This window comes from Cyclopterus lumpus, chromosome 4, assembly GCF_009769545.1.
Source record: "Cyclopterus lumpus isolate fCycLum1 chromosome 4, fCycLum1.pri, whole genome shotgun sequence".
Taxonomy (NCBI): domain Eukaryota; kingdom Metazoa; phylum Chordata; class Actinopteri; order Perciformes; family Cyclopteridae; genus Cyclopterus; species Cyclopterus lumpus.
Genome location: NC_046969.1, coordinates 19,771,325 through 19,798,328, shown reverse-complemented (window position 1 = coordinate 19,798,328; position 27,004 = coordinate 19,771,325). Strand labels below are relative to the sequence as shown.

General features: G+C 44.0%; 1 protein-coding gene across 1 annotated transcript in view; it reads right to left on the bottom strand.

The window, feature by feature from the left end:
* The window catches only part of agbl4 (ATP/GTP binding protein-like 4), a 236,494-nt gene that overhangs the window by 126,891 nt on the left and 82,599 nt on the right, over nt 1-27,004 (bottom strand). The window contains exon 4 of the mRNA XM_034530650.1: nt 15,070-15,164. Within this exon, the coding sequence (XP_034386541.1) occupies nt 15,070-15,164 (95 nt within the window). The remainder of the gene's footprint in view (nt 1-15,069; nt 15,165-27,004) is intronic.

Below are 27,004 nucleotides of genomic sequence, written 5' to 3'. Positions count from 1 at the left end.
ATGTATGAAGTATTCTTTTTAGATGTAGTCTTTTAAAACTTAAATAATTGTATTAATTATCCACATGTATGCATGTACGGTATGTATATGGATGAGTGGGGGTGCTTTGACTTGACATAAAGATAAAATAAAAATAATATCTATCCTAACAAAATCTCAAGCATTCAGTCATACTCACTTTTCCACCGCGTGACAGGACATCTTATGATGTTACATTGTACTGTGTGCTGAGGAACATTTGGGGGAAACCAGCCCCAGTTCTAAAAATAGCCAAGAAGGGCCCTTAAAATAATGACCCTGGCTGGCTGCCGTAGTCTAAGGCTGGCAAGACAAACGACATCCATTCCCGCTCGGTGCCTTTAATCAGCTTGTGATAATTAACGCCACACTCCATTGGCCAAACAAATATCTTTGTCAAGGTGCTCGTTGCTATACACGTTCTTCTCCTGTTCTTCTCCTGTTCTCATAGACAAGATAACAAGCAGTCTTTAATTGGCTTATTTTCTGTAGTGGTAGCATAATAGACTTTTACCCTGTGCTGTTAGCCGCTGGAGTCACACCTCCCTCGCTTCTTTCCCCCTCCTTCCCAACCAGTATATAAAATATTTCATCATGTTTGGCTGGTGGGCAGTGGTAGCGGCATCAGACTTTAATAAAGTGAACGACCTTGTGGGATTGCGAGGGGATAGATTAAGTTTGCCTTCCCTACTGGCTGAAGCAGCAACCTCTGTGGGGTTTCTTATCTGGAGCTTTACTTAATTACCTGCTTTAATTCTAACATTCTCTAAAATGACCCCTCACCACGATGAGACAAGCTGTTTTAATTAAACAAATGAATACGTCGCTTATTGGGCGGGATCAGAGCTCTCGTTTGTCACAGTAACAGTTAAGGATGCCGCCGATGATCGCGTTATCTGGGACTTGGCCCGGGTTTCACCGCACACAGAGGAAGGAGCAGCCGATGCTATCTGGCTACTGTATGTGGCACTGTAGAGATATGGGAGATTACAAACGGGCCCATTAGATATAGCAGGCATGTCCACTTAGTCACATCGTAATCGGATGAGCTTCATAATGTAGCTATACGTCCCTTGTTTTTTTTCGGTTAAAAAAAAAAAAAAAAGGTTTACAGCCCAATGCCGGAAAGTTTAAAGGAGGAGGGGCGAAAATGAAAAACAACAAACCAAAAGAAAACCCCAAATAGTCCAGCCGCTATTCCCAAAGCCGCTGACACTGGCCGGCTTGTTTATGGTAGTTATATAACAATATTTTAGAGTGTGCAGAGGGTTCCTGTGCAGCGCTGCCTGACCAAATTTAATGGGAGAAGTGTCAGAGAAGCCATTACACCAGCAGGGGCAGGCACAGCCCTATTACATATGGCTGCTGGCTGCTAATGTGTATTAGCAGGAGACAGAGGAAGCAAGGTGAAGATAAGTGATTTTGCAGTAACTGGCTAAGTAGGACAAAGGAGGGAGGGAGTGTGTTAGGGAGGGTGAGACAGAGAAATGAGACCACGGATGGACACTACTAGGATCAGTGTGAAAACTGTTTTGGGGTTATCATGCAAACAGTGCAAAGTTACCCGAGACCCGACCGTGAAACCTGAAGGTCACACGTAGAGTCTCTGTGCTCTCCTTTGGCCATCGACAGCTATCTGTGATGCCCCCCGTGTTCTTGAGCAGGGCATTAACTCACACTGTGGCCGCTTGTTCAATGTCGAAGTTTAAGAAAAGCAATCCGATTCTTATAAATCAAAACCAGACTGCCGGAGCATCTCAAAACACCCACCATTAAAACAAGGTGACAGCCAATATTTTCCGCTGGTTAATAATTTAGTGAGGATTGAAGGCTGCTCTTGGCAAGATGTAGTGAATTTGCCGTGTTTGTGTCTGTCAGCAGTAAAATTCCAAACACTGTATTTTTCGACTAGAAGGGGGCACCTTGCCCAGCCGAGGAACCCCAAATGCACTGAAAAATATAGAGCGGCATGCCTCACTGCCAAACACATTAGCTCTTGTTCTTTATTTAAGCCTTTGTCAAACTATCTGTGGCACTTAGCTCACGCAACAACCCTTTTCAAGTGCTCAAGTTTTGCCACTCGACTCCAGTCGTGCAACGGTGTGCTTGTATTGAAGGAGTGAGGAGGCTCCTCAGCTTGGTCTTTGACAGCCCCCTTGAACTCTGTGGGCCCGGTGATAAAGTGGCTTGATGAGTGGGCAATCTCTGTCTGCCAGCTGCTGGCCTGGCCGGGGGAGCCAGCAAGGTGCCAAACCGTGTGAAGGCCCAGTTCAAAACAAAAACACACGCATGCACAGGGAGATGTGAATGCATGCATGCTGGTATGCAAAACATACGGTTATTTGGACATGTAGAACCATATGTTTGGCCCACACGTGCACATATTCACATACATAAAGTTCACGGTTCTGAGACGCAGCGCGACGTGGGTGATTCTGAGAAAATAATGTGGAGTTTGGCTTCATTTCAGCTCAGTGCGAGTCTTTACTGTCATTTACTGGTGCGTCTTTACTCTCTCCTCTATTCTCTGTGTTTCACTGATGGTAGCGCTTTGCACACACACACTCATACACACACACACACACACACACACACACACACACACACTCACTGTTGTTCAGTCGGGAGATGCGGTGACTTACACCAAGTAAGAGTAGAAGCGATACGAGTACGGACAAGTCTGCCAGCCGCTAGGTGAATCCATGCAGTGTAAAATGCTGGAGGCATTCAGTGCCCTATAGAGCTGCTATGTGAAAAATTCATTTTTGTGTATTGTAATGAGGAAGGATTTATGCTTTGTTTTTGCAATATTTATTTTCTGAAGAGGCTTATACAGATAGCGGTAATGAAAAAGTTGCAGTTTTTTTTCAATCAGACTGTTCTTTCTAAAATGAAAGGGTTCGGATTTTTCTGACTGCTTGTATTAAATCCATAAAATATATATAGCTTTGTGAAGTAATGTAAAAAATTGAGGATCTGATACATTAAGATGCTCGAAGAGTAACTGTGCATTTCAAACCGGTGAATTGTAATTGAATCGTGAGGCCAGGAAAGATTCACACTTGTAATGATCACACATCAGGTTCACACACAAACACATGCCAAACAAACAAGTCATAATATAAATACTCTGCTGTGGTAAACATACATGTGGCTGGTAGGTATATAGATATCCAAGGTGCTGATTCATTGTGAATGAGCTAAGCTTGAGCACCGGCCTCCAGTCCGTGATCGGAGCGCAGGGAGAGCGGAGGAAGTGACATCACGTGTCCTTAAGGAGAGACGGAGAGAGGGAGACGGGGTTGGCCATTGAGTGTGTGGGATCGTGTGTATGTGTTCAATATTTAAATCCCAGACCCACATGAAAAAAATCATAACAAATTCAAACCCTGACCTGCACACTGAATGCATCAAAAAAAACATTTCTATTTATATATTCATTCGTTTTTACAGCCGACTGAACAGAATGCATCGCCAGGTCGCTATGCCTCGACTTTATAGACTCTGAATCTCTGGATCTCTTTCTCCACTGCCAGCCTACAAGTCTGGGCTGCTGGCCCACACATGGCCACAGATTACTGCTTCTGCCTGCCAGTCACGTTTAGCTTAGTTTTAGTTTGCACTCAAGAAAAAAGTAAGCATTCGACAGCTCCGCTGACATATTTTGAGTTGTGACAATCATTCTGTGTAGATCTTTCTTGTATCGATATGGTACATGTGTTAATTTGTTTGTTATATCTTTTTAGCCATGCTAATGAGATTTCTCTTGCGACGCTGCTTGTCTGTGGATCACTCAACTTGGACTAAAATATTTTTGAAAGAGATTTTGTACAGATATTCATGACTCGGTCTCTATTGCCACCATGAGATTGTCATTCGTGGTTCCGAGTGAAATATCTTCTGTTCCGCCTCAGCATGAACTGTAATAACTGTAGCGATCCCTTAACTTTTCATCTAGCACCGTCATTTAATGTGTCCATCACTTTGATGTATGGCTAAAATTCCTGCAAAACTGAAGACATTCCCATCAGCCTCGGCTGCACTTTGTGTTAACTGTTAAAAAGCAACTGATGGCATGCTAAGATGGTTGCCATGGTAAACTGAACAAGTGCATCTCAGCATCGTCATTGTGAGCATTTTTTTCCATGTTAGCATTTAGCTCATGACACATTTTGGAAAACCGCACAGATATATTTTCATCTTCCCCGCTGCAGCTTCCTACACTGGCCATGTAACACTCCGCTTAACAACATATTTATACTTTATATTTCAACCACATAATAAACTAACTCTACATTGACGTCCTAAGGAAGTAGAAAACAAATGTGAACGGGGGAAAAATGAGCATATTATCATCTTGGGAAATAAAATGTGAAATATTTCCCCCGATTGACGAGCAGGAGGCGAGATTTCTGAGCGATAACAGCAACATGACTCGTGCTCTTTGCTCCATGCATATTTAGATGTCAATAACTCGTGGATCCTAAATAGATTAGGGGTTTGCGTGTGGACATTCATGGCTTTCAAACCGAGCAAGGAGCTTGCTGGTTGATTGCGCCGACATGTCAGCTGATAATTCAGGCAGTAGAACACACACGAGTAGATTGGACGGCTTTGTTCGCTAAATGACAAGATCTGTCTTCGTCTCCGCCTCCTTAATTATCTTCCTGGGTTACAATTACACGTGTGAAGGTCCAGGGGACAATCACTGTTGTGTTGTACTGTCTGCTGGCTGAAGTTTGATGAGATAGGCAGGAGAAACTGTGGAGACTGACACTGGCTGCAAAAAGAAGGTTACTATCTACTGTTTGAAAAAAATCACAGGCATTAATTATGAGAATGATGCTAAATTAGCATAAATCAGTCTGTGTCATTACATTTGATTAGCAGCACCGTACACATCTGCGACTGTAAAGTGACACAACAACTTAACAGCGCAATGTGACCGAGTTAAAATACAAATGTTGCGAAGTTGTCCTTTAGATGACAGTAATTGTTCCTCAAAATCCACAATATTACCACCCATAAACAGCTGACAGTTATGACACACCGGAGGCTTTCATTAAGAATAGTGATGACGGAGAGCAGTGAGTGACCTGGGGGTCCTTAAGCAGCCTTGTAATTCTCTCCTAATGAAGCCGATGAATAAATGATTTGAGGCGCTGTGCAAGAGGAGTCTGATCCCCCCCGTCAGCAAATCTCTGCGGGTTAGAAGGAACCTCAGTGGGGTCCGCCTCATTGCGGCTCCCCTCCACCTCCTCCTCCATCCTTTAACCCCCTTGCTTTTTGGCAGCCATCCGTCTCTCTCTCACCTTCCACCCATCTTCCCATCCCTTCTACCTCTGCCTCCTCCCTACACATCCCTCCACCCCCCACTGTCTGTGATCCTAATCTCCTCTAAAACATATTTTCCTGGACTGTGGGAGTTGGCCATGGCCACCACCAGACTGTCATAAACAACTGGTGGGTGTCGGCGTGCTGGCGGCCCTCCAGTTTTAGACACGCTCCTTTTGACAGGTCACTTTTTTTTATGATCCTGATTGTTATTTTCCCTGTTATTGTTTTTCTTCCTTGTGACTTCAGATGAGAGGGGTAGTGTGTGTGTGTGTGTGTGTGTTGGTGTGTGTGTGTGTGTGTGTGGTGGGGGGTGTAAAAGTGCAACTCTCTGAGCTCAGGCAATCTTACTCTCTGGGACAGAAAACAAAGATGACAGTAATAAAAAGGAGAACCAATTGCTTTTTCATTTCATTTCCTCTGGGAAATCAGGCTCAGGGAGGAATAACGGGGCTATAATAATAAAGTTTAAGACAAAAGGGCCTATGGCTTTCCATTCCCTAAGCAAACCACAAGCAGTAGCCACTGTGGACAGTGCCCGGTGCTCACGGTCAGAGACATTATTGGAGGATGTGAAGCAAACGGTGGGAGCGGTGGTGGAAAAGTACAGTTCAGGGTACGCAGGAATACCTAGTGCCGAGAAACCTTTTCCTAATTCACCTATTTTTTTTCAAGAAGATGAAAGCTGTTGTCCATTTTTGTTACAGTTCTATATGTATATGTCAGGAAAATATGAAAAGTGACAGAGAGAGAAAAGATCCAGCTGGGATCCACGAGGAGACCAGGCACAACACGACGGTAAACTGCAGTATTAGTATCAGATCTGATGCGAGTAGTTAACATGATTCTACTTAACTAGTGTTTTTTCAACAGTGCATCATCCCATCGTTATATTACGGTGGCACATAGTGCAGCTATCTCCGCATGACCATCCAAGTTAATGGGCCACAATAAAGACACCACTGTCTTCATTTTATGGCTCAGTCTTCTAATGGCCTACTTGGCTTTCTTGTCTGTTCTCTCAAAGGAGCCATCGAGGTCTCTTTAAGGCCTCTGATATTCTCAGCACACTCTTTCTTCCTGGCCGATTGTCTCCCTCCATCCATCCATTCCACCGCTCTTCCTCATTCCTTTCACTCCCTCCCTCCTCGCCACATCCCCGGCAGCTACAGGCAGCCTACGGTAGCCCAGGGCCTTTTCCCCGTGCCTTTAGTTTCATTAGTGGATCCCAGATGCTTAGCTGCTTACAAAATTGTGAAGGGCCAAAGCCAACCGCCTCCAGATGGGACCCATCTATATTCAGATGAGCCGTTTCCTCACATTCAGAGCAATCCCACCCTGATGTCCTACAGTGTCGTCAACAAACATGCTGACAAACACAAACACAAGCGAGTACAAACAGATTCACAGTGGAAGCCATGTGCACATGTCATGCACACACCCGGGGCCACCCAGGCAAAAACCCCCACACACACAAACACGGGCACACGGACACGCACACACACAGACAGAGATACACACAAACACAGCCTTATTCTCTCTCTATAGGAAAACAATAGCTTAACAGCTGTTGCTCTGCTGTTTTTGCTGTCAGCTTGAGCTTTTATCTTGTATTGTTTGGTGGACAGTGATGCAGGTGGTTTTTTATAGCCATTTTACAAATAGACCGGTGACAGATGATTCAACTGCGAGCTCTCTCAGATGACTTGTGGTTCTCAAACTTTTGTATTTTAAGGCCCACTTCTGATTCTGAGTACCACCAAATGAAGGAAACAACCTCACATTGCAAACATTATATATACATATTATTATATATATACATATATATATATATATATATACATACATATATATATGTATACATATTTATATATATATATATATATACATATTATATATATATATATATATACATATATACATATTATATATATATATGTGAATAATAATAAGAATTACTTTTTTATCTGTATATATTGTATTGATTACTTCCTCAGATGATTTTCACTCATATATGTTTTCTCTGATCAAAAACATAAGCCCAAAATATTCTGATGGCGAACAAATAGCCAACAATATCCAACAAATATTGTAGAATCCATATTGTGTGGACAATCAACTAGCCTAGCAGTAAATGGAGGAAGATTAAACGCATAATCATCCCATTAAACTCCTATTTCAACCCTTTTCTTTCTTTCTTTCTTACCTTCTTTCTTTCTTTTCTTTTCTTTCTCTGCTGCAGTAATTAAATCACAGGCACAAGTCTTGAGTCCAATCCTCGAACTCCACACTCCATTTCACCCAGATGACACCCGGATGCATTCAAGCAGCACAAAGAGGAGACCCATTCCAATAGTATTAATACAAGCAGCACATCAATGGATGTGTCCTAATAAAATAAAATAAAGGTGAAAGCAAAGATTTGAATGTGTTTGCACAAAGTAACTGAGGGAGATGTTCAAATATCCACTAGCTAAGAAAAAGGACAGTGTTGAGAACCAATGGGGTGTGTGTTTGTGTGTGCGGGACTCCGTCCATGTGGTTGCACACTCATACATGTGTCTACACAGAGAGAGTCTTAGCATCAATGAGTGCAGAATGAGACTCAATTAGGGGACGAAAATCATTTCTTCAAGGATGTATTTTCAGAGAGGAGAACAGTCTGTGTGCCCCGAATGCTGCAGATACTGGACGAGCACACACAGACACACACACACCTACATAGACTCATGTGTTGGGCATGTATGCAGATATCAATCAGTCCTACAAAGTGTCCTGATGTGTCCCGTAAACACCTGATAGAAAGGCTTTGTGGAATCGCTGAGATACACATAATCCTTTAGTTGGAGTCAGGGGGTCAGCTCATCATCGCCCAATGAGCTTTAAACAGACAAGCAGCAACACACTACAACTCACAATATGCTGCACAGCCTGCAGGCTCGGCTGCTATATATATGCAATGTAAATGTAAATCCAGCGTGGGCCTGTGGGAGGAGCCGTTGAAGAATTTGTCCCGTGTCACACGGGACTTCCAACGACAAAACATGTTGGGATGTTGGTGAGAGCAGGCTGCCTGAACAAAGAGGGGTGAAGGAGAGGTCTCCCGCCCACAAAAGGCAGGCGCTGACTTACAGTACAGTAATCAGGGGACTGATGGCTGCAGAAAAACTGCAACGCCTCACCTAGTTCATTATAAGATGACACAACCAATTTGTACCTCTGCCTGCTGCAATCTACCAAATCTCCCCTGACAAAAGCATTTAGATTGGAGCGCTTTCAAGGGGGGGTTTGGGGGGGGGGGGGGTGCACTGACATGCGTACCCAGCCTGTAAAAGGGGAAATGAAGTGCCTTTTTAATTCTTCTCCAGGCAAACATAAAACTGTCTAGGTAAGTCATTTGTGGGTTGAATAGAGAGAGCCAGGAGCAAGTTGCCCGATCTGTCGCAATACCGCTGGCTCTTACCCCCTATTTTATTTTTCCCGCGCCTTTCTCTGCACGAGCACTTGCTATTGTGCACATTTGCGATCCCACAAACTCACACTCGTCCCGATCTCTCATCTGGAAGATTATTAATCTATTTGTTACATTTTGTCCCATTATTCCCCCCCCCCAACCGAATATAATCCTCTTTCACTCTCTTTGGCAGCATGCAAATGAGTTTCTGTGAACAAGGAAGCTGCATGTGCTGTTGATTGTCCTGATTCTCATTCTCTCTTCCTCTCTGTCTCCCTCGCCAGTTTGTCCTACCCAGAAGACTCCCAGATGGAATAGAAAAGTGGAGACGGAGGGCGGTGCCATTTCATCTAATAAACTAGAGCTTTGTGATCACTTTCCTCTCTCAAGTCTTTAAAGACAACTAGAGTGAAGCGGAAAGGGAAGTCATTTCCCCCCGGAACATGAACACCACTCCACAATTTTCCTACAGGATTGCCAAGTGACTTTCGCAGCGACAGTACATCAGGTATTCTCTTTATGCTCCTGCAAATATCCACTCAGATTGATACATCACTCCATTTCCTCCCGCCCGGTCGAAACCAGTGACAGATAATTAGGTGCGTATGTGTGCGTTGGTGTCTCTCCCTTTGTCCTGCGCTTGGTTTTTTATTAAAATATTGTGTACGTCTCCGTTATCGCGCAGACAATGTTGACGGAGAGGGAACATCATATATAACTTTTTTTTTTTAATCTAAGAATCTTATATGAAACCCATAGCCTTCCTGTCTGTCGAATGATTGCTCCGGTTCCCACGTCAAAACGGGGTTGAGAGCGTAAAAAACACAGTCTCTGTTTTAAATTAAAGCACACGCAGAGATACAGGCCGCAGGCACAGTAGAGGTGTAATGAAAATTATGTTACAGTAGAACATTGCAGTAAAGCTGTGAGATTGAGAAACATGGACGTGAAGAGACAGTAAAGCTTCTCTGATCTCTTGAGGAAGACCGTAAACGCGTGAAGCCCCGGCTGACGATCCATTCTAACAAGTACGACCACGGGGAGATGAGCAAAGAGGGAAATAGGTGAGACACTCCAGTACTAAATATCATTGGGAATTGGTCGCAATATAAGTCAACGACAACACAGGGAATTCATTCATTTCAATACATGTGTTCATACTCGACACGCCACTCAGATGTCGTGTCGTACCACGGAGACTCTCGTTCGAGCGAATCCTTTTTGTTATACATTCTTAAGACGCCATATAGTCGTGATTTGTTCTGTTGCAAACTATCTGTGGGGATATTCCGACTACGTGTGTCTGCGTCCGTGTGATTCAGTTCCTGAAAGTCAGGATCTGCGCCTCACGTGTTCTCAAACGGCGAACTGGGCCTCGCTCGATGTTTTTATGAAGCGAGTCTGTTTGGAAATGAATCGTTAGTCTCGGTTTTTATTGCTCAAATTACCCGAGCCGGTCCTTGTCCTGTTTGCCCTTAATTAACAAGCGTTCAATTCCCCTATTAATTAGCACAAGCTATTAGCTATTTTACATCACTCTTCATTTGTCGACAATTAAAAGGTCTATTATTAAAAAGGCACACCACATGGTTAATTGGGCAAGTGGGCTCGGCGGCAGGAGAGGAAAGGCAAGCGGACACGGTGCAGACACGAAGGGAAGGCGAAGGGAGGAGTCGGAGAGAGGTCCGCTGGAGCTCCCCCACAACCTTTACAGTCTGTCCGTCTTCAACTTGCTGCCTGACACTTTGTCCTCGAGAGAGGGACCGTCGCCCTCACTGCTGTCACACACTGGCTGCATTCGGACTCCGGCGGCACGGCTCAGCAGTACGGACGTCAGAGGATGAGAGGTGTGAGTGTGGTGCTGGATAAGAGGTTTTTCTTCTTTTTTTTTCTTCTTTGGAGGCAGCATGCGCACTTTCCTTCATCCTGCAGAACCTGAAGTACTGTATGTGTAGAAGATCAGTGGGTGCCGGGCATCCCCTGGGCTGCAGCATCGTCTTTCTGTCATTTTGTGTTTGTGTTTAAATGTTTAAGATTCAGAGTCAGAATCCCTTTGTTATATAAATACAAGACATGTGCAACGGTTTGGATCAGAGAAATGGGAGGCTGACACTTTTTATTGTCCGTGCTTTGAGTTCAGCAGCACGTTTAACTGGAGCTGATGATCTGATAACACATATACCCATTATGGGATAACACTGAATGAACAAACAAATAACTACATTCTAGGATAACAAGACACGATATAGAACCAAAACAAAGCAACATCTTCAAACTGGGAAAATAAGTAGACATATAAGAGGACGTATTGGAGAAGAAGTGAGTTTTAAGGAGACAAATAAAGTAAAGACAGACAAAGGTGTGCAACGAGAGACATACAGGGCAGTGGAGGTATACTCTCTCTTTAACTCACCCTGCCTCACCCCTCCTCACCCCTCGCCCTCTGCCAGGGCTTAACAAGTGGCAGGGGGATGCAGGCAGGCCAAAGCTGTGCTGATTGACAGAACAATTACTGCTAACACGCACCACGACTGAGAGGCAGACATCTCCAAATAGAATTTCACTATGGTGTTGCATCACATGCTTACAGGAAGGATTTTGGTCGGAAGCAAAATTGCCCCCGACTGACTGACTGTTGGAGCTGAGCACGACTGCTTGAAAAGCGCTCCCCTGTTATTTGTTACCTTCGTATAAAAAAAGGAGGAAAAAGCATTTACCCTTGATCAAGGTTGGCTGGTTCTAACTTTAGAAGCAATGTTTGGCAAACCCATTTCCTTCAACTCTGACTGTTCATCTGTTAGCTCAGTTAGAGGTGCAGCTATTTTTATCCTCGCACCTACTGACTGACGAAAAAGTGGAAAGTTAATTAAAAGAGACAAGACTCCTCCGAACGGTTCCAGTATATTATACATCCCGGATCTAATAAGATAGAAATTATGTAAAGACGCATGTTTAAGCTCGTGAGGTTAAAGTGATAATATAGTCAGAATTAAATATCAATTGTGTTTGTTTGAATTGTCGTATGTATACATAGAAATATACACACTATACACATTAAGCAAAAATGTTGCCGTACAGTCAATAATTCAATTATGGCAGTGTTGTTGCACAGTTGAGAAGGTTTGTTGTTTTGTATTTGTAAATCACACGTGGAGGAGAGATAAAACGTGAACGAATCGATTAGCTGATCAACAGACACTTCATCAGCAAATGATAATTCAATAATCCAATAATCAGTTAATCACCTCAGTCTATTTTCAAGGAAAAACAGCAAACTATCTCTAGCTGACTCTCACTACCTCTACAAGTAGAGATAGTTCCCCATAGGAAACATCGTTTCAAAACATGCAGCTTTTCTCTATTTAATACAATTGCAAACTGAACAATGAGTTTTGGGATGTTGGTCGGACAAAGTAAGATATTTGAAGATGTCACGTTGGACTTGACGGATCTCCTTGTAAATCGTACAGTCGCCTCTCCTTCTCCTCCACGAAGCATCTGTTAGTTGATGCAGTCTGTCTCGTGCAGCCGTCCATTTCCACCACCGGCATTCCGGCCTCCAACAGCTGCATTACACCACGCTCTCTGACTTTCTAATTAGCTTATCTCGGAAAATAAAGATACCGGGCAATTCTTTGCTCTAGCAGTCTAACAACTAGCAGGCCGCGGGGAGCGCGGTTGGCACCTAATGTCACCAAGGGGGCTGTTGTCTTCGACAGACTGGTACAGGAAAATATGCTTTACTCTCTTTCCTGGTAAACACTCACTCCTTTTCTCAATTTCTTGGATTTTCTTTATTTTACTTTGAAGTCAATTTACAAATCACAAGAGCCAATTTAATTCCATATTGTTGGTGTTGAGGGTGAGCAATGAATCCTGCAACTCATGTTAGCAGGATGAAGAAGGTTTGCTTTTATTCAGCAGCTTCTCAATTACTCAGATTCGGCTCCATGAGGCTGATCATATTTAAGTCCGGAAAATGATAGTGTAAATTTGCTCTTCCTATAATGACAAAGGATAATATTCATATTGCTGGTGTTTGATGAACTTCGCAGTGCAAAGGGTAGTCTTTGCACTTAAGGAATAAAAACCCATTGTTAATATGTCATACATTACAAGAGCAATGTTGTCCTTTTCAATGAGTTTGTCCATCATTCGTTGTTTAATTAACCCCCTTGAATGCCACATGGTACAGTAAATCCGGGCCTCTGTTTGCTCTGATGTCTCAAGGCTTGACCAGTGAAAGGTGGAAGGAAAAAGGGATGGAGGAAGGGATAGAGGAAAGATCCATTCACCTGTAGCAGTGAACGTCCTGCAGGACTGTAATCTGCCAGTTGTCTCTCACTGAGACGCCCAGCTTAGCCGAGGCCAGCCAAGCCCTGCAGCCCCCAGCACCAAGCGATGCCGGGGCCCCAGGACATGAGGCACCTGCACAGGGAGATAAAGGTTTCAACTCCTGGGCTGATACTGACATTCTTTTGATAGATGCAGACGTGGGGTGGTGGGTGGTGGGGGAGAAATATTTTCCCACTACCCCTCTCTCCCGTTCTCTCCTCCCTGTCTACCTGTCTCAGTAATCTCTTTTCCGTGTACTTTGTTTTTTTTTTCGTCCTCCACTCTCTCTGTCTGTTTCTCCGCAACTCTCTCTCTCTCTCCCTCTCTCCTTTTCCATATCTCCCTCTCTCAGTACCTTCTTTATCCTGTCCTGTGTGAGTTTGGATCAGACAGGCGAAGCTCTCCACCACGCTCTGCCTTTTTATTTATTCCATATCTGTAACTGTCAAAAAGAAGATTGCTACTTTAGGAGCTGTCTGTGCTTTGTTGTGCTCGCGGAAAGTCAAATAGAGGAGGTTGTGTTAAAAGCATCTTGACCACTTTGTGGGGACACAAACAATGTCAGCTGCGGTCTTGGATGCCCCAGACAGTTGAAAATGGCTCTATAAGTGCATGACACATGAGGCCTTTTGGATGGCACAGTGCCGAGAGGAGCGGTTAAAACAGTATTAGCCTGGGGAGGTAATTGGAGTCGGGCCTCAGCTACGGTACTTCCTGCTGTGTCTGTCACTTAAATACCTATTTATGAGAGCTTATTGCAACATAAACATGGCCAGGGTGGCATGATTAGCATATTACAAAAAGCTCTGAGACCCGAATGACCCAGCAAGGCTGCCGCTCAGATTAACACCTCAGAGGTTTTGTCAAATGAGGAGTCACGACCAGTAAGAGAGTGGGGCAATAATTATATGTTACAAAATGCCAGTCACAATACCAGTGCATGAAACCATTATCACGTGTCTAGAAACAAGGAATGTAACTTTGCTTTAAAGCGTGGTCTACACGGTAACTGGCAGAGTGACTCCCCTCGCATGAGAAATAACACCACATTTTAAAGCGAGCACTTGCCAGCTTACACTGTAATAAAGATACAGTGCAAAGTGCAAAGTTGCGACCACACCACACAGAGTCGAAACAGAGCGAGCGAGCCAGCCGAGCCGAGCCGCATCATGTTGCACGGCGCTGTATCGTCGACAGCAGTTCATCTTTCCTGTCTGCGATGTCGTGCACATTGTCTATTCCCATTAGCCTATGACCGGCGTGCTACGGTATGGTCGGCGCGGGTGCTAGGCTAGCAGACGTAGACGGCTCGGGGTGGCAGATGCCTTGCTTTTCCGTGGATGCCCTCCATCAACTGATGACAGATGTCAGGGCTCTTCTTGGACGGCAACACTTCATCACGCTACCCCTGTTCCCCCTCCTCGCCTCGCTGGATCCACCAGCCTGCTTGGCAGTCCGACCCCACTGCACCAGCACCGCTCCCTCCTGCCACACCTATCCATTCACTCGCGCACGCGCACACGCGCGCACACACACACACACACACACACACACACACACACACACACACACACACACACACACACACACACACATCTCTGCATCCATCAGTCAAGCGTTATTACATCAGACAGCCGTCATACCGCCAACCAATGGATCACATGCTAATGTGCCCAGGCGCATCCACTCTGGAACTCTAAAGTATCAGTCTTTGGTGTGCGTGTGTGTGTGCGTTTGTGTGTGTGAGAGTGTGTGTGTGTGTGTGTGGGAGTGCACTACTGTTAGAGAATTTATGGAACTCTTTCTGTAACTTTGAAACACCCTTCTTCTCTGCCTGTTTTATTTTCCAGATGAAATTACATTTAAGTGCAGATCATCCTCATTTGAAAAATGTATTATTTATAATAATGTTGTGATTGCCTACTCACCATTTGGGCCTGCTGGTAGACTTGACGACAGGAGACATGCCATCTCTGTACAGGCTCTTGGTCTTGGAGAAGTTGACCACGTTGAAAATGACTCTCTGAAAAGATAGTAAAGAACAATAAAGCCACAAATTAATAAAAGTTGCAGAGGCGTTTTTTTTTACCACTGGTCATACTTAGCAATACTTTGTTTGTCTGTGTTGTTTTAGAATATTTGATTGTAATGTCCTGCGAAATGCAGAAATGCATCAACGAAGGTTAAGAACATATAAATATCTAATAACACTTCATTTCACAATCACCAAACAAGTACAATTTCAGTGAGGGACAAACAATGCATCTTGAATATCTTGAAAACACTCAAAATGAGTTTTCCCGGCTAATTTCAAGATCTCTTAATCTAACCTAAATGTGACATCTTATTTCATGATACCATATCACATGCACATTTTCACTTTGTTCCATTGGCAGCTAAGTATGAATTTGACAAAAGCCTTATGGACTGCCGTTGAATCGAAGCCCAGAGAGAGGTAACACGTTCCACCACCACAAGGGATAACACCAACAACACACCGCATCACCACACATTAACATTACAGTGAGGAGATAAAGCAGCTTTAATGTCCCGCAGATGATCCCGTGTTGCAGTAACAAAGTTCCCGATAAAAGGCAGCCGCTCCGAGGAGTGCCAGCCTCTAATCTGGGAGGACATTACGGTTCTCCCTTGAGGGATGCTGCCTGGCCCAAAACATTAAGCTCTGCCTGGAGCTCAGAGGACAGCCATGGCTTCCCACCTCCTCTGGACCAAGGACTTTCTTTCTGAGCTCAAATATTGTGCAAAAGCGCTTCCTTCCTTTCCCCCGACCTCCAGCATGCGTGATAAGGATAGGGAGGAGTGGGGAAATGTAGAGGGAGAAATTAATAAATACACTTTTTAAAAAGTCAAATGAATGGCAATGGTAATACTGCGGTGAAGTAAATGAAACCCATTGATGGGGCATATCAAATTACCAACTTAGTCCAGGTGGTGGAAGTTAACTGGGTGCTACTGAAATCCTATTACAGACTCCCCACCCTCATCTCCCTCCTTTTCTTGCTCCTTTCCCTCCCCCTCGTTCATTTCTCTCTTTTTCTCCTGCCTAGCATCAGAGGAATGGGGATTGCGGATTGTGGCAAGCTGATTCAGACTTAGGTAAAATGACATCTAACTGATGTTGAGACTGGCAGCAGGCTCCTGTAGCAGGGAGATAAGACCATTGCTGCTGGCATTTCAATTACACTTTACTGCCCCGCACATCTGTTGCGAGAGCTACTTTTCAGCCTTTTCCCCTCAGGCAAATACAGCCTTATTCTGACTCCACTGGCTTTCTTTGACTGCACAGCCTCCTTCCTCGTTCTTTATCCACAGCAAATTCAGATTGTCTTCCTCTTTAGCTCTACTCTACCCACTGTTTGTAATCTATGTGTTCGGCCTGTTTAACTCAGAGGGAGCTGAGGCTGGATGGGAGACAGAGACACAGAGAAGAAGGCTGAATTGGAGGTAGAGTGATACACCGAACAAGGGTGGAGGACAGTAAAGCAGAGAAAGGGTGCTGCTGCGTGTAATAACATACAGCAGGGACAGACACAAAGTGACAGAGGGTAACTACACAACGGTGATAAACACGGGTGGCAGGGAGAAAGTTACTGAGAGGTAAAGAAAATAAACTCCACTGGCTCAGTGGACAGATGTGGAGGACACAGACAGGTGGGCTGGTAGGTGGGCTGGTAGGTGGGAGGCAGGCACGCGGCATGTGCAAGTCTCAGCCTCCCTCTGTGCTTCACTGATTTCATTGAAGCTAAATGGATTAAAGAGAATATTTTGGTTCAGGCTGTGACTAAACATCGGATCACAAATTCAGTCTTTAACCTACAAGACAAGAGGAACTTTGAGATGCTTGAAAGCAAGGCAGGAAGAACGTGGACAATTTACTAACAAGGACGGACCAGCAGGGAAGATGTTTACACCACTTATAAGATACAATGTATGATTCTGTAACGTAGTATCCGCTATCTCGAGTATAACGGGTCCATTCGGTGTCTGTTTCCTGCAGGAGCTTCTCGTCAGCTTTCTACAGTTAAAGTAGGAGAATTGTTGATTGGTGTCACATCTTCTGCTTCATCTGCTTATGAAGCATTATACAACCATACACACACATTTCTAGTGCCTACTCTATCAGTGAGTTCTGGGGTGATATCATGGAAATAAATGTAATGTGTTTATTCTGTGCAATTGTGGTATTCGTTTTTTTGCATGAAATTGTAGTTGTGTTTCCTTCGGCTGAAAGCACAGCTTATCACAAATGCACGCACACAGATGGATCACAATAGTTTGTGGCTGTGGTTGACAGATGCTTCAAAATCAGCAAAAGCAACTTTTATGTATGTAAAGTTGTGCCTCTTTGATTCACTCAATTCTTTTTTTGTCCAGATTAAATGCACAACTTTAAAAAGGTGGTTCGAACAGGTTCTGGTTTGGAATACATTTATACCAAAAAGTCCGTCCACAGCTGTTTGGGGAATGTATGAGGTCCTTCTTGCTCTGTAGAATAAATACATGTCGCCATCACAGAGCAACAGGATTGATATGAGCATCTGCAATCTCTCATTTGAAGAATGTGAGGTCGACACAGCCATGTGAGCTGATACACACAGAAAGGGATGCGATTCTCATCTAGAAACTAAATAAAAGAACAATGCTGCGTCTCTCTCTCTCTCTCTCTCTCGCTCACAAACACAGCATTTCATAGATTTAGAATCAAACAAAATGCTGTGGGGCCAATTCTCCAGATCGTTAAAACGTGTGCACAACCAGGACCAATTTAGAACACGCGTGTGTATTTGTGTGTGCTGCCCTGGAAGATTTAATTAGGCTGGGAGCAGTTAGAAGAGATTAACATCCATGCTGTCTGAGCTGTCATGTCGACGGAGCGTGTCAAAGCCCTTCGCCGTCCCCATCACTGCCGAATTACAGACTGGAACAGGTGTCTCTGCTGTGCCACAACGCACACACACACACACACACACACACACATACACGGTGACAATAGGCGTCCTTAAGTATTGCATACAAACTATTATATTTCTGAGCATTTGTTGGAAACAGTTGAACCTCTTTTGGTTGACCGAATCTTCTAAAAAACAAAACTCAAATGAACCTTAATGGTGCAGAAAGTAAGATTTTCACTCCCTCACAGCATAAAATAACTAGAATGTATCTGCAGGGATTTAATGAGGTAGTTCTTCAAAACCAATGACTCTGGAATTACTACCTTGCAAAACCACCAACAATATCTAAATTTACTCATAAATCAAAGAAAGTTGCTGTTTTTTAAACATATAATTCGTAGCAAACGTTCCCGTGGATATGTGCTGTAAGTGGTGCATGTTTTAGGGGACTGTTTTCTGACCCCAACCTCTTTGCTAACCTTTAAACAGACCAACCAGCCAGCCACATGGCTTGGCACTGAAATAGCCTCGCTGGTGCCTCTTCAGGATAGGATTGCATTTAGGACTCCATCGATCTAGCCTGTGGCCAGATAGCATTGCTTCCTGGAAGAAGGCCGGATAAATTATTAAAGGGGCCGCTCTAAAAGTGTAGGCCCAGAGCTCCAAAGAGAGACCGAGTACGTTGTCCTTAAGATAGTGACGGCTGAGCAGACTTAGAGAGACGTCCCATCATAGTTATGAATCCATCGTGCTAAAAGCTCCATGTGCAAACTGCTCCAGGGACTCTTTGTTGTTGCTCAGACCAGAGCAAACATTTCATTTGAATTTGAATTTGATAAAATAGTTCATCACAAAAATGATTATTATTCCCACAACACTGCACTTGAAATGCTGCCCAGTGGTCTAAAAGGCAATGTAGCTGCGATGTATCAGGTGTCCTGCACTCATCACCAAACTGCGGTTCACTGAGTGGCCTTGGCTATACTGGGATTTCCTCACAGCTCAACACCGGTGAGAAGAGCAGATCTGTGAGGCCTGTCCATAGCCATCAGAGACAGGCAGGCTGATAGCTGCTGGCAGCTCTGCCTGTTTCTCTCCTGTTATCTTTGATCAGTCTGATCACTGACGCACAGCGTGCCAACTACCACAGTACTGGGGACTACCTGACACCGCCAGGAGCACAATACACACCTACACACACACAGACACACACACACACACACACACACACACACAAACACACACACCAATACAAATACTGTACAATAGCCATAATTAGCCGGCTGTTACGGGGAAGGAAGCACACACACAATTAATAAAGTGGTTAAACAGAGCATCAATTTGACACACATCACAGTGAATTATTGTAAGATGGCTTTCACTCAGTTTTCCAGCACAGACGTGCAAAACTAAATGCTAGTCTTCTAATTGTATGCTCAAGATAATGCCTCGTGTGTCATATTGTCAGAACTGTTGCAAAAATATAAATATATATACAGTATCTCATATAGAATGCAATGGGAGTGAGACGCATATTTGTAATTTAAAGCAAATGTGTTAATGTGAAATGATGCAGAAATCATGAAATGAAGTGATGACTAATTATGTAGGATTGCCCCTCACCTGAGTAATGTAGTTTAAGTAATGAGACATGTTTGCAACCACATGTTGAACTAATGTGGCGATCTGTCTGATAATAAACAGCTGAAAGAGGGCTACAGCTATATCTAGTATTTGGTAAGAATCCGTGTTTAGTATTTTTAAATAGTATCATAGTTAAGAGGAGCTGGGATAAAAACAATAAACAGCATACTATAAGCATATCAAGAATGGGATTCAAGCCTTACTAATTGCAGCAACATATTTTATTGTTTCAGTGGCGACGTGTGAGTATTAGTGTACGTCTCCACTGATCAATTATACCGGCGTAACATTATGCAGACATGAATAGCAGGACCCTGTGTTTCACTGCCAGACATCACTTTCTGGCAGGTGCCATTTAAAACTGAAATGTCACCATTAGATACGCATTCACGTAGGCAGCTGTCACTTAGTAAATACCGCTGTGGTATCGAAGATAGTGGGGTAGCCTTAGCTGCTAGTTGAATATCAGCTTATTAGTAATAACCCGGCCAGTAAGTTACAACCCAACTGTTTGTAAACATCCAGGCATAGGCGGCACAAGGGCATCATGTATGGATGAGCTATGGTGGGGGTGGCTGGTCAATGGCAATCAATGGCCAGTCTGACGCTGGCTTAACCCAGTGTTCCCCAGGAATCTTTTGAGACTGTGGTGGGTGGATTGCTTCTCCGCAAGAATGTTTTGTACATCTTAAATTTAAATGCATCAATCTTGTGCACTTAGAGAGCAAAATTAAAAGGCTGGATCGATGACAAAACCATGTGCACTGGTAAACAATGTTGTGCTCTAGTAAATAATGAAAACGTAAAAAACCTTGGTTGTCCGTGTTTTTAAAAAAAAGGTCCGGTGGACTGTTGACCGACGGCGGAGCAGCCCACGTTGCTTTACACCACCACGGTCAGTGATTTAAATTGGGACAGCCTCGAAATAGTGAGTCAACGTGACTCATCATACTGACGCACAGTTTCCTTTGCAATCAATTACAACATCATGGGTGAGCCCACTTTTAGAGTTACCTCCAAATAAAGTGGTTCTGTGGGCCTCATTGGACCTATTGTATTAACTGTTTTATTGCCTTCTGAGACCTCTGCAACTACTTTGGTGAATATCATAACCAATTAAACCAATGGCAGGAGGTTCGAGAATAAAACCCAAAGTTGTAATAAACTGTCTTCAGGGCTACGGGACAAAAGTCTTGAAAGAAATATGTGTTCTAAATGTACATATGTGATCAGTTGTTTTTTTCTCGCACTCATTGAAAAACAGGAAGCCTTTTTCCGTGGATTTGGGGAGACTCCCCAGGGTGGCATTGTGGTGAAGGCCTGCTCAAGCAGGACGGCTCAGCTGTGGCTAAGCTCCCGAAAAGCCCGGTGACAGTGACGAAGGTCACAAGCCAGCAATAGGTGGGCACAACAGTATGACAGGGGAACACTGGAGGGACAGACTGAGACCCTCCGGGACAGGGCGGAGGTTGCGCTCTCTCATGTGAAGGGTGGGACACGTGTGTGTGTGTTTGCATGTCAAGGAGGTATAGGGGTGCAGGGATGGCTCCTTCAGGGAGCACATGCATGACCTTGAGATAAGTCTGCTTTACATAACCTGACAGCCTGTTCGCAAAGTCGCATTCTGACAATGTCATCCAGTACGACTAAATGTCATCAATGTCACCTACACACACACACACACACACACACACACACACGTTACTATTTCTGCTCTCTTTTACCTTCCCGCCTCCTCTTTTTGCCACACACACACACACACACAGATAGACACTCTATCCTGGCCCCCTCTGCTTCTCGCCCAAGACACACACACCTGGAGGTAAACTGACAAAACAACACAGTAATATTCCTACAGTAGTTTTGGTTTGTTTGTACTTAGCCTGAGATGCCCCACGGAAAAGTGAGCTAATATGCGGGGGAAGTTGTGAGATACCTAGCTATTGATCCTGGGGGCCACGAGTCTCAGCAGCAGCCTTTTAAATGTCAGCTTTTAATTTCCTTCTCCCCTCTTTAGTGAAAAAGATTTATTCAAAGCAGTGCTGTTCCAAGAGATATCAGATATCACGGTGACAGTCTTTTAAAGAGCTTTTGTTTGGTTTCGGCATTCATGGCTTTTTGTATCAGCCTCTTTTATTCAGCCAGAGGAAGAAGTTTCTGTATTGGCCGCTGAGTTGAAAGGCAATCTCTCCCTTCCATTGTAAGGCGATGTACAACTGGAACTTCTTTAATTAGGGCTTCTCTCGCACTGAGTGACAGCAACGGCCAATACCCTCCAGACACCGATGGAGGTCACACACACACACACACACACACACACACACACACACACACACACACACACACACACACACACACACACACACACACACACACACACACACACACACACACACACACACAGAGAACGACTTGTGCACAGACACTTACACACACAAATAAACACCCGAGTCGTAAAGCATTAACCTTTGGTATTGTGGAAGACTGTTTTAAAGCTCACACAATAAACTGGCTGTGAAAGCCCAGAGTTAAACATTAGTTCAGCTCCACGTAAGTCTTTTATTGCCTCCATTTAATTACCAAGCCACACACTGCACATGCGACAGAAACATGGTGGCACTATAATAAGATCACAGATTCAAGCTGTCCTTTGATAATGACTGTATTTGCATGTATTTTAGTCCGCAGGGTGTGCTTTTGTTTTTTTCGTTGATAATTGTGGAATGTGTCATGGTCAGCTGGCCACAAATATATGAAAGGACGGGGTGTTTGGACGGCACTCTGGCGATAAGACGCTGTGTTCTTTGAGCATTCTCCTTAATTAACACAAAAACCTACTTTGTCCCATATGTAAAAAAAACAGCACAGTATGTGTTCTTCTCCGCTTTTCCACTCTTTAATTTGGTCAATTAAGTTGTTTTGGCCCCACTACAAATCCTTTAATGAATGTTATCTGCCGATACTTTAATCCAACACTTCTTGTTCTCACACAGCAAAATAACAGCTTTGGTCTCCTAAATCTGACACACTTTATTACTACTTGCGCCAAATACTAAAGGTCCAGTTTCAAAATCAATCAGGTTGATACGCTTAAACTATCGATATCTGCATAATAGTTTAACTGGAAAAAGGATACTCAACAAAATGGCATGTCACAATCAACTAGAGTAACCGTAGGAGAAACATAAGTGCACTTAAATTTGAACAATGGTGAAACGGGTTGGAGGTTCTCCCCTGACAAACAATCGTTGATGTGTAAGTTGCAACAGGTTGTCGGCCAGTGGTCCTATACGCTTTAAACTGTGGGGCTCGAGATACCCCTCCAGTGTTGTTATGGGGTGTCAGGGACGATGGATCAGTTTCCACTCTTTACGTGCATAGTGTTCTTTTCATAATAAAAGTAACAAAGTAAGGTAGAATAAGTCACTTTAACTTGTTTTATACACAGGACAGGAACAGCGGCCTCCTCTGTGAAAGTCTGCTTGTTTGACCCTCCCATCCAACTCAGCCTTCTTCCTAAGTGGACTTTCTAGCTCTTCATACTTTGTCAGTAGCTCTGACATCTGATGCAATGCAGATCACTCCAGAATGAGTATCTTCTTTACATATGCCACTGAACAAGCATCGGTAATTGACGAGTTGGGAGTGAGAACGGGGTGGTGCAGACACCTGACAGCTGAGACACAAACTCCACAACAGCTAGGTTTAATTATAATTTATTATTACGCTCATTAACGTTTGAACAATGTTGAGAGTTATTGTGAACACGTTTAATAAAGTTTGACTGACTGTTTTGTTTCGCTTGATGCGCCTTATAGTCGGGTGCGCTTTATATATGAAAAAAGATCGAAAATAGACCATTCATTGACAGTGCGCCTTACAATCCAGTGCGCCCTATAGTGCGGAAAATATGGTACATAATAACATAAATTAGTGACGGCTGATGTGACTTGCCGACAGTGACTTTGTTATTTTAACCACTAAAAACGAGTCAGCGATGTTAAATGAAAAAAACTAATGATGCTTTACTTGCTACAGTACAAGTGGATACTGTACAGCAAGAGCAGATTTTGTCAGTGAACCTTTTGCCAATACATTTTCCCAATGTGTTGATTAAAAAACGCTTTCCAAGCAGCATCGCGTTTCTTTCAAATTGTATTTTCTGTTGCTAATTAGTAGTAGATTAAAGTCATTTAACTTCCAGCAAAAAAGTGTTGGACAAAATTCATAGAAACATGATACAGATATAGGAAACTGACACGGAAACACCACACCATGCCGCACCAGGACAGTTTTCCTGGTGATTCACAGGAATGTGAATCAGTGAATGAACAGATGAAGCACACAATGACAGCTTGAGATTACAAGCCACATGTTCCTGCTACTGTGCTGCGACGAGGACGGAGCTCGCTCCAGCCAGTCCACCTCCGCTCTCTCAGTGAGGGATGAACAGAGCAGCTGGAACCGCCACATGCTGCACTTCTCCTCTTCCCTCCTTCCCTTTCCCTCCACGTGTTTGTCTTCTCACGCATTTTTTTTTAAACATGGAAGAGCTCATTTGCTCATTCTATAGGCAGCATGTCTCTCTCTCTCTCTCTCTCTCTCTCTGTCAGGCCCTTCCAGAGCAGTGGGGTTGTCAGGAGTGATGGATGACTATCAACCTTCTGCTGTCTTCCACTACGCTCCTGGGAGATTTACAGGCTCGCTGACTACCAGGCATGAAAACCAATCTCTCTTTCTCATTCTTCCCTTCCTTCCTCCATCCATGCCTGGCTCACTCCTTCCATCTCACTCGCGCTATTTCAACATCTCCTCCGTTGCCAAAAAAAGCTCTCATAATGGAGAGATGTGTGCAAAACAACATTGAAATGTGTGTGTGGACAGAGGGAAGCTATTGCTCCTCTTAAGGGATATCGTGGATGTGTCAGGGTGGAATAGCGTCCTCAGAGTGATACGCCTGGTCTTTGACAGCCTATCTTGCCCATCTTCATCTTCATCTTCTTCGCTGCTTCCAGCTCCTTTACAGACTTGCAACGCACGAGCATCCATCCATGTTCCTCTTGCTGGTGGTAATTATAGCATCGAAGAAAGGTGGCGGGCTAATTGCTGTCTCAAAATAATAATTGCTTTATTATCGCAACAATTTTTGGTAATGATCATTCAAAGGCATTATGTTAATGCAATTAAACGGTTTCATTATTATTCCTGCTTGTACTAATTGACGGTGTTTTCCCAGGCTGGACCCCTAAATAAATCTGTATTGCTGCAATGGGCAGACAACACGAGAGAGAGAGAGAGAGAGAGAGATAGTATACTTAACAATTATGTCAACTGCTTACGAGGATCTGTGTTAATGCTCACTGACAAAAAGCAAAACTGATATCATGTTCACGTCATTTTAAGCTAATAGATACCACAACTATCATGCCACCAGACCAGAGAGTAGACATCAAACCCAGTGACGTTTCCTTGACCAGAGACCCAAATCAACGAAGACGTCATACCTCTGAATGTCCAAATATGGTGTCTCCAAATCTCATAAACATTTTGTATGAGCACTACCTTTCAAAAACTATCCGGGGAGGAAACTCATATTTGTATTCATTTGCAAATTCGGGAAAGGAACCATGCTGGCTAGTGGAATAAATATGAGCTTTAATATGGGCACAGTGCTGACACCACCCTTCAAAGAGAAGGTAATAGACATAAATTACATGTAAATGTTATTTAGATTGCCATCTAATAGCATGCAAAGCAGCCATGTGTCTCGCCTTATCAACTATTTGGATTAGGTGGCCCCACCTCGATTTTAGGCTGCTTATAATAATGATACCTGTGAGTATGTGTGTGTCAACTCGTCCCTGTGTCTGTGCATGCATGCATGTATGTGATCTCGCCTACATAATGATCTCTGGTCCAATCTGTCAGCACAATATGTAGCTTATGCAGCATTACAGGTAAACACATGTGCGAGGCTTTCATTGACATTTGGTGGGCTCATTAAAATCAGATCACATCTCAGGAGGACAGCTTGAGGAGGATCCTTGTTCTCTTCCCTTTGCTGAGACAACATAGCGCGTTGGTTAACTTTTGCTCATATGGGTCTTGTCAGCTTTGTACCTACCAAGTCTCTTCTCTGAGAGACAAGGCTGGATTGCCATCAGACACAGAAACGGCAGAAAGTACGTGGGCGGCTTCAGGTGAATTGCAGCCGCTGGCTTGAGATGCCAGTTTGATCCAGAGCTCGCCTTCGTGACATCATTAGGCCTGCGTGCGTATTTTGGATTTACTTGATACAAATAATGCAAAAAAAAAACGCCACTACAGAAATGAGGAGCGAGGCCAGCTGACGTGTTCACTCAAAACAAGACACAGTCAGAGTGTGCAGGGTTATGAGAGGTCAAAGACTAGATTTTGCCACCGGCACTTTCACGCCTGCACCCCAGTACTACCAGGCGTCAGAGTAAATATGTTATTTTAGTTTTCTTGCACAATCTGCATTAATTAGAAAAAGCACTCCCCCTTGGTCAGGCGCCACACTATTGCCAGGAGCCACAGGGCGAAAAATGAGTCATTTTGAAATGAATAATGGATTTGTGTCTGCAGGGGAATAGAGGATTCACAGACGTGTATGGGAATGTTTGTGTGTGTGTGTGTGTGTGTGTGTGTGTGTGTGTGTGTGTGTGTGTGCATCTGTATCGACACGTGCGTCTGTGTGAACCTCGCATTTGAGTCTATAAATACGCCCTTGCCGGTCATTTCACACGGCTGACCCAGACCCACACTCCTCCAGATGCTCTCTCTCTCTCTCTCTCTCTCTCGTCCACAGGTCATTTCACAACCAGATGAGGGGGGGTGGGGGGGTTCCTGCCACACTAACTGCTGCCATTTGACCTCACGCGGTCCGTGGAGGGCAGGGATGATAGATCTGCCCTTCTCCGTCCTACAGCTGTTCACACATCAACAGCAGTAGTTCCAATTAAAACGTTGAAGTGGCGGCATCTTTATCGCTACTGACACTCCAGAGGCCCATGTGTCACTTCAGGCCTGGATGAGTTGATGAAGGAGACTTGGTGAAGAGAGAGGTAGGGGGGTTAATCAGAGTCCAGTACTACTGGCAACACATATTCTCAGTCTCTTCCCTCTGCTGCCACAAGCCTTCACTCTGACACACTCCGATATAACACATTCAGACTAAATTGAAGGCTTGCTGAAAACAGAGAACAAAACACGAGGTCAAAAGGGGATGAAGAACGTGTGTGCGTGTGTGTGCGCGAGTGTGCGCGAGTGTGTGTGCGTTTTCACA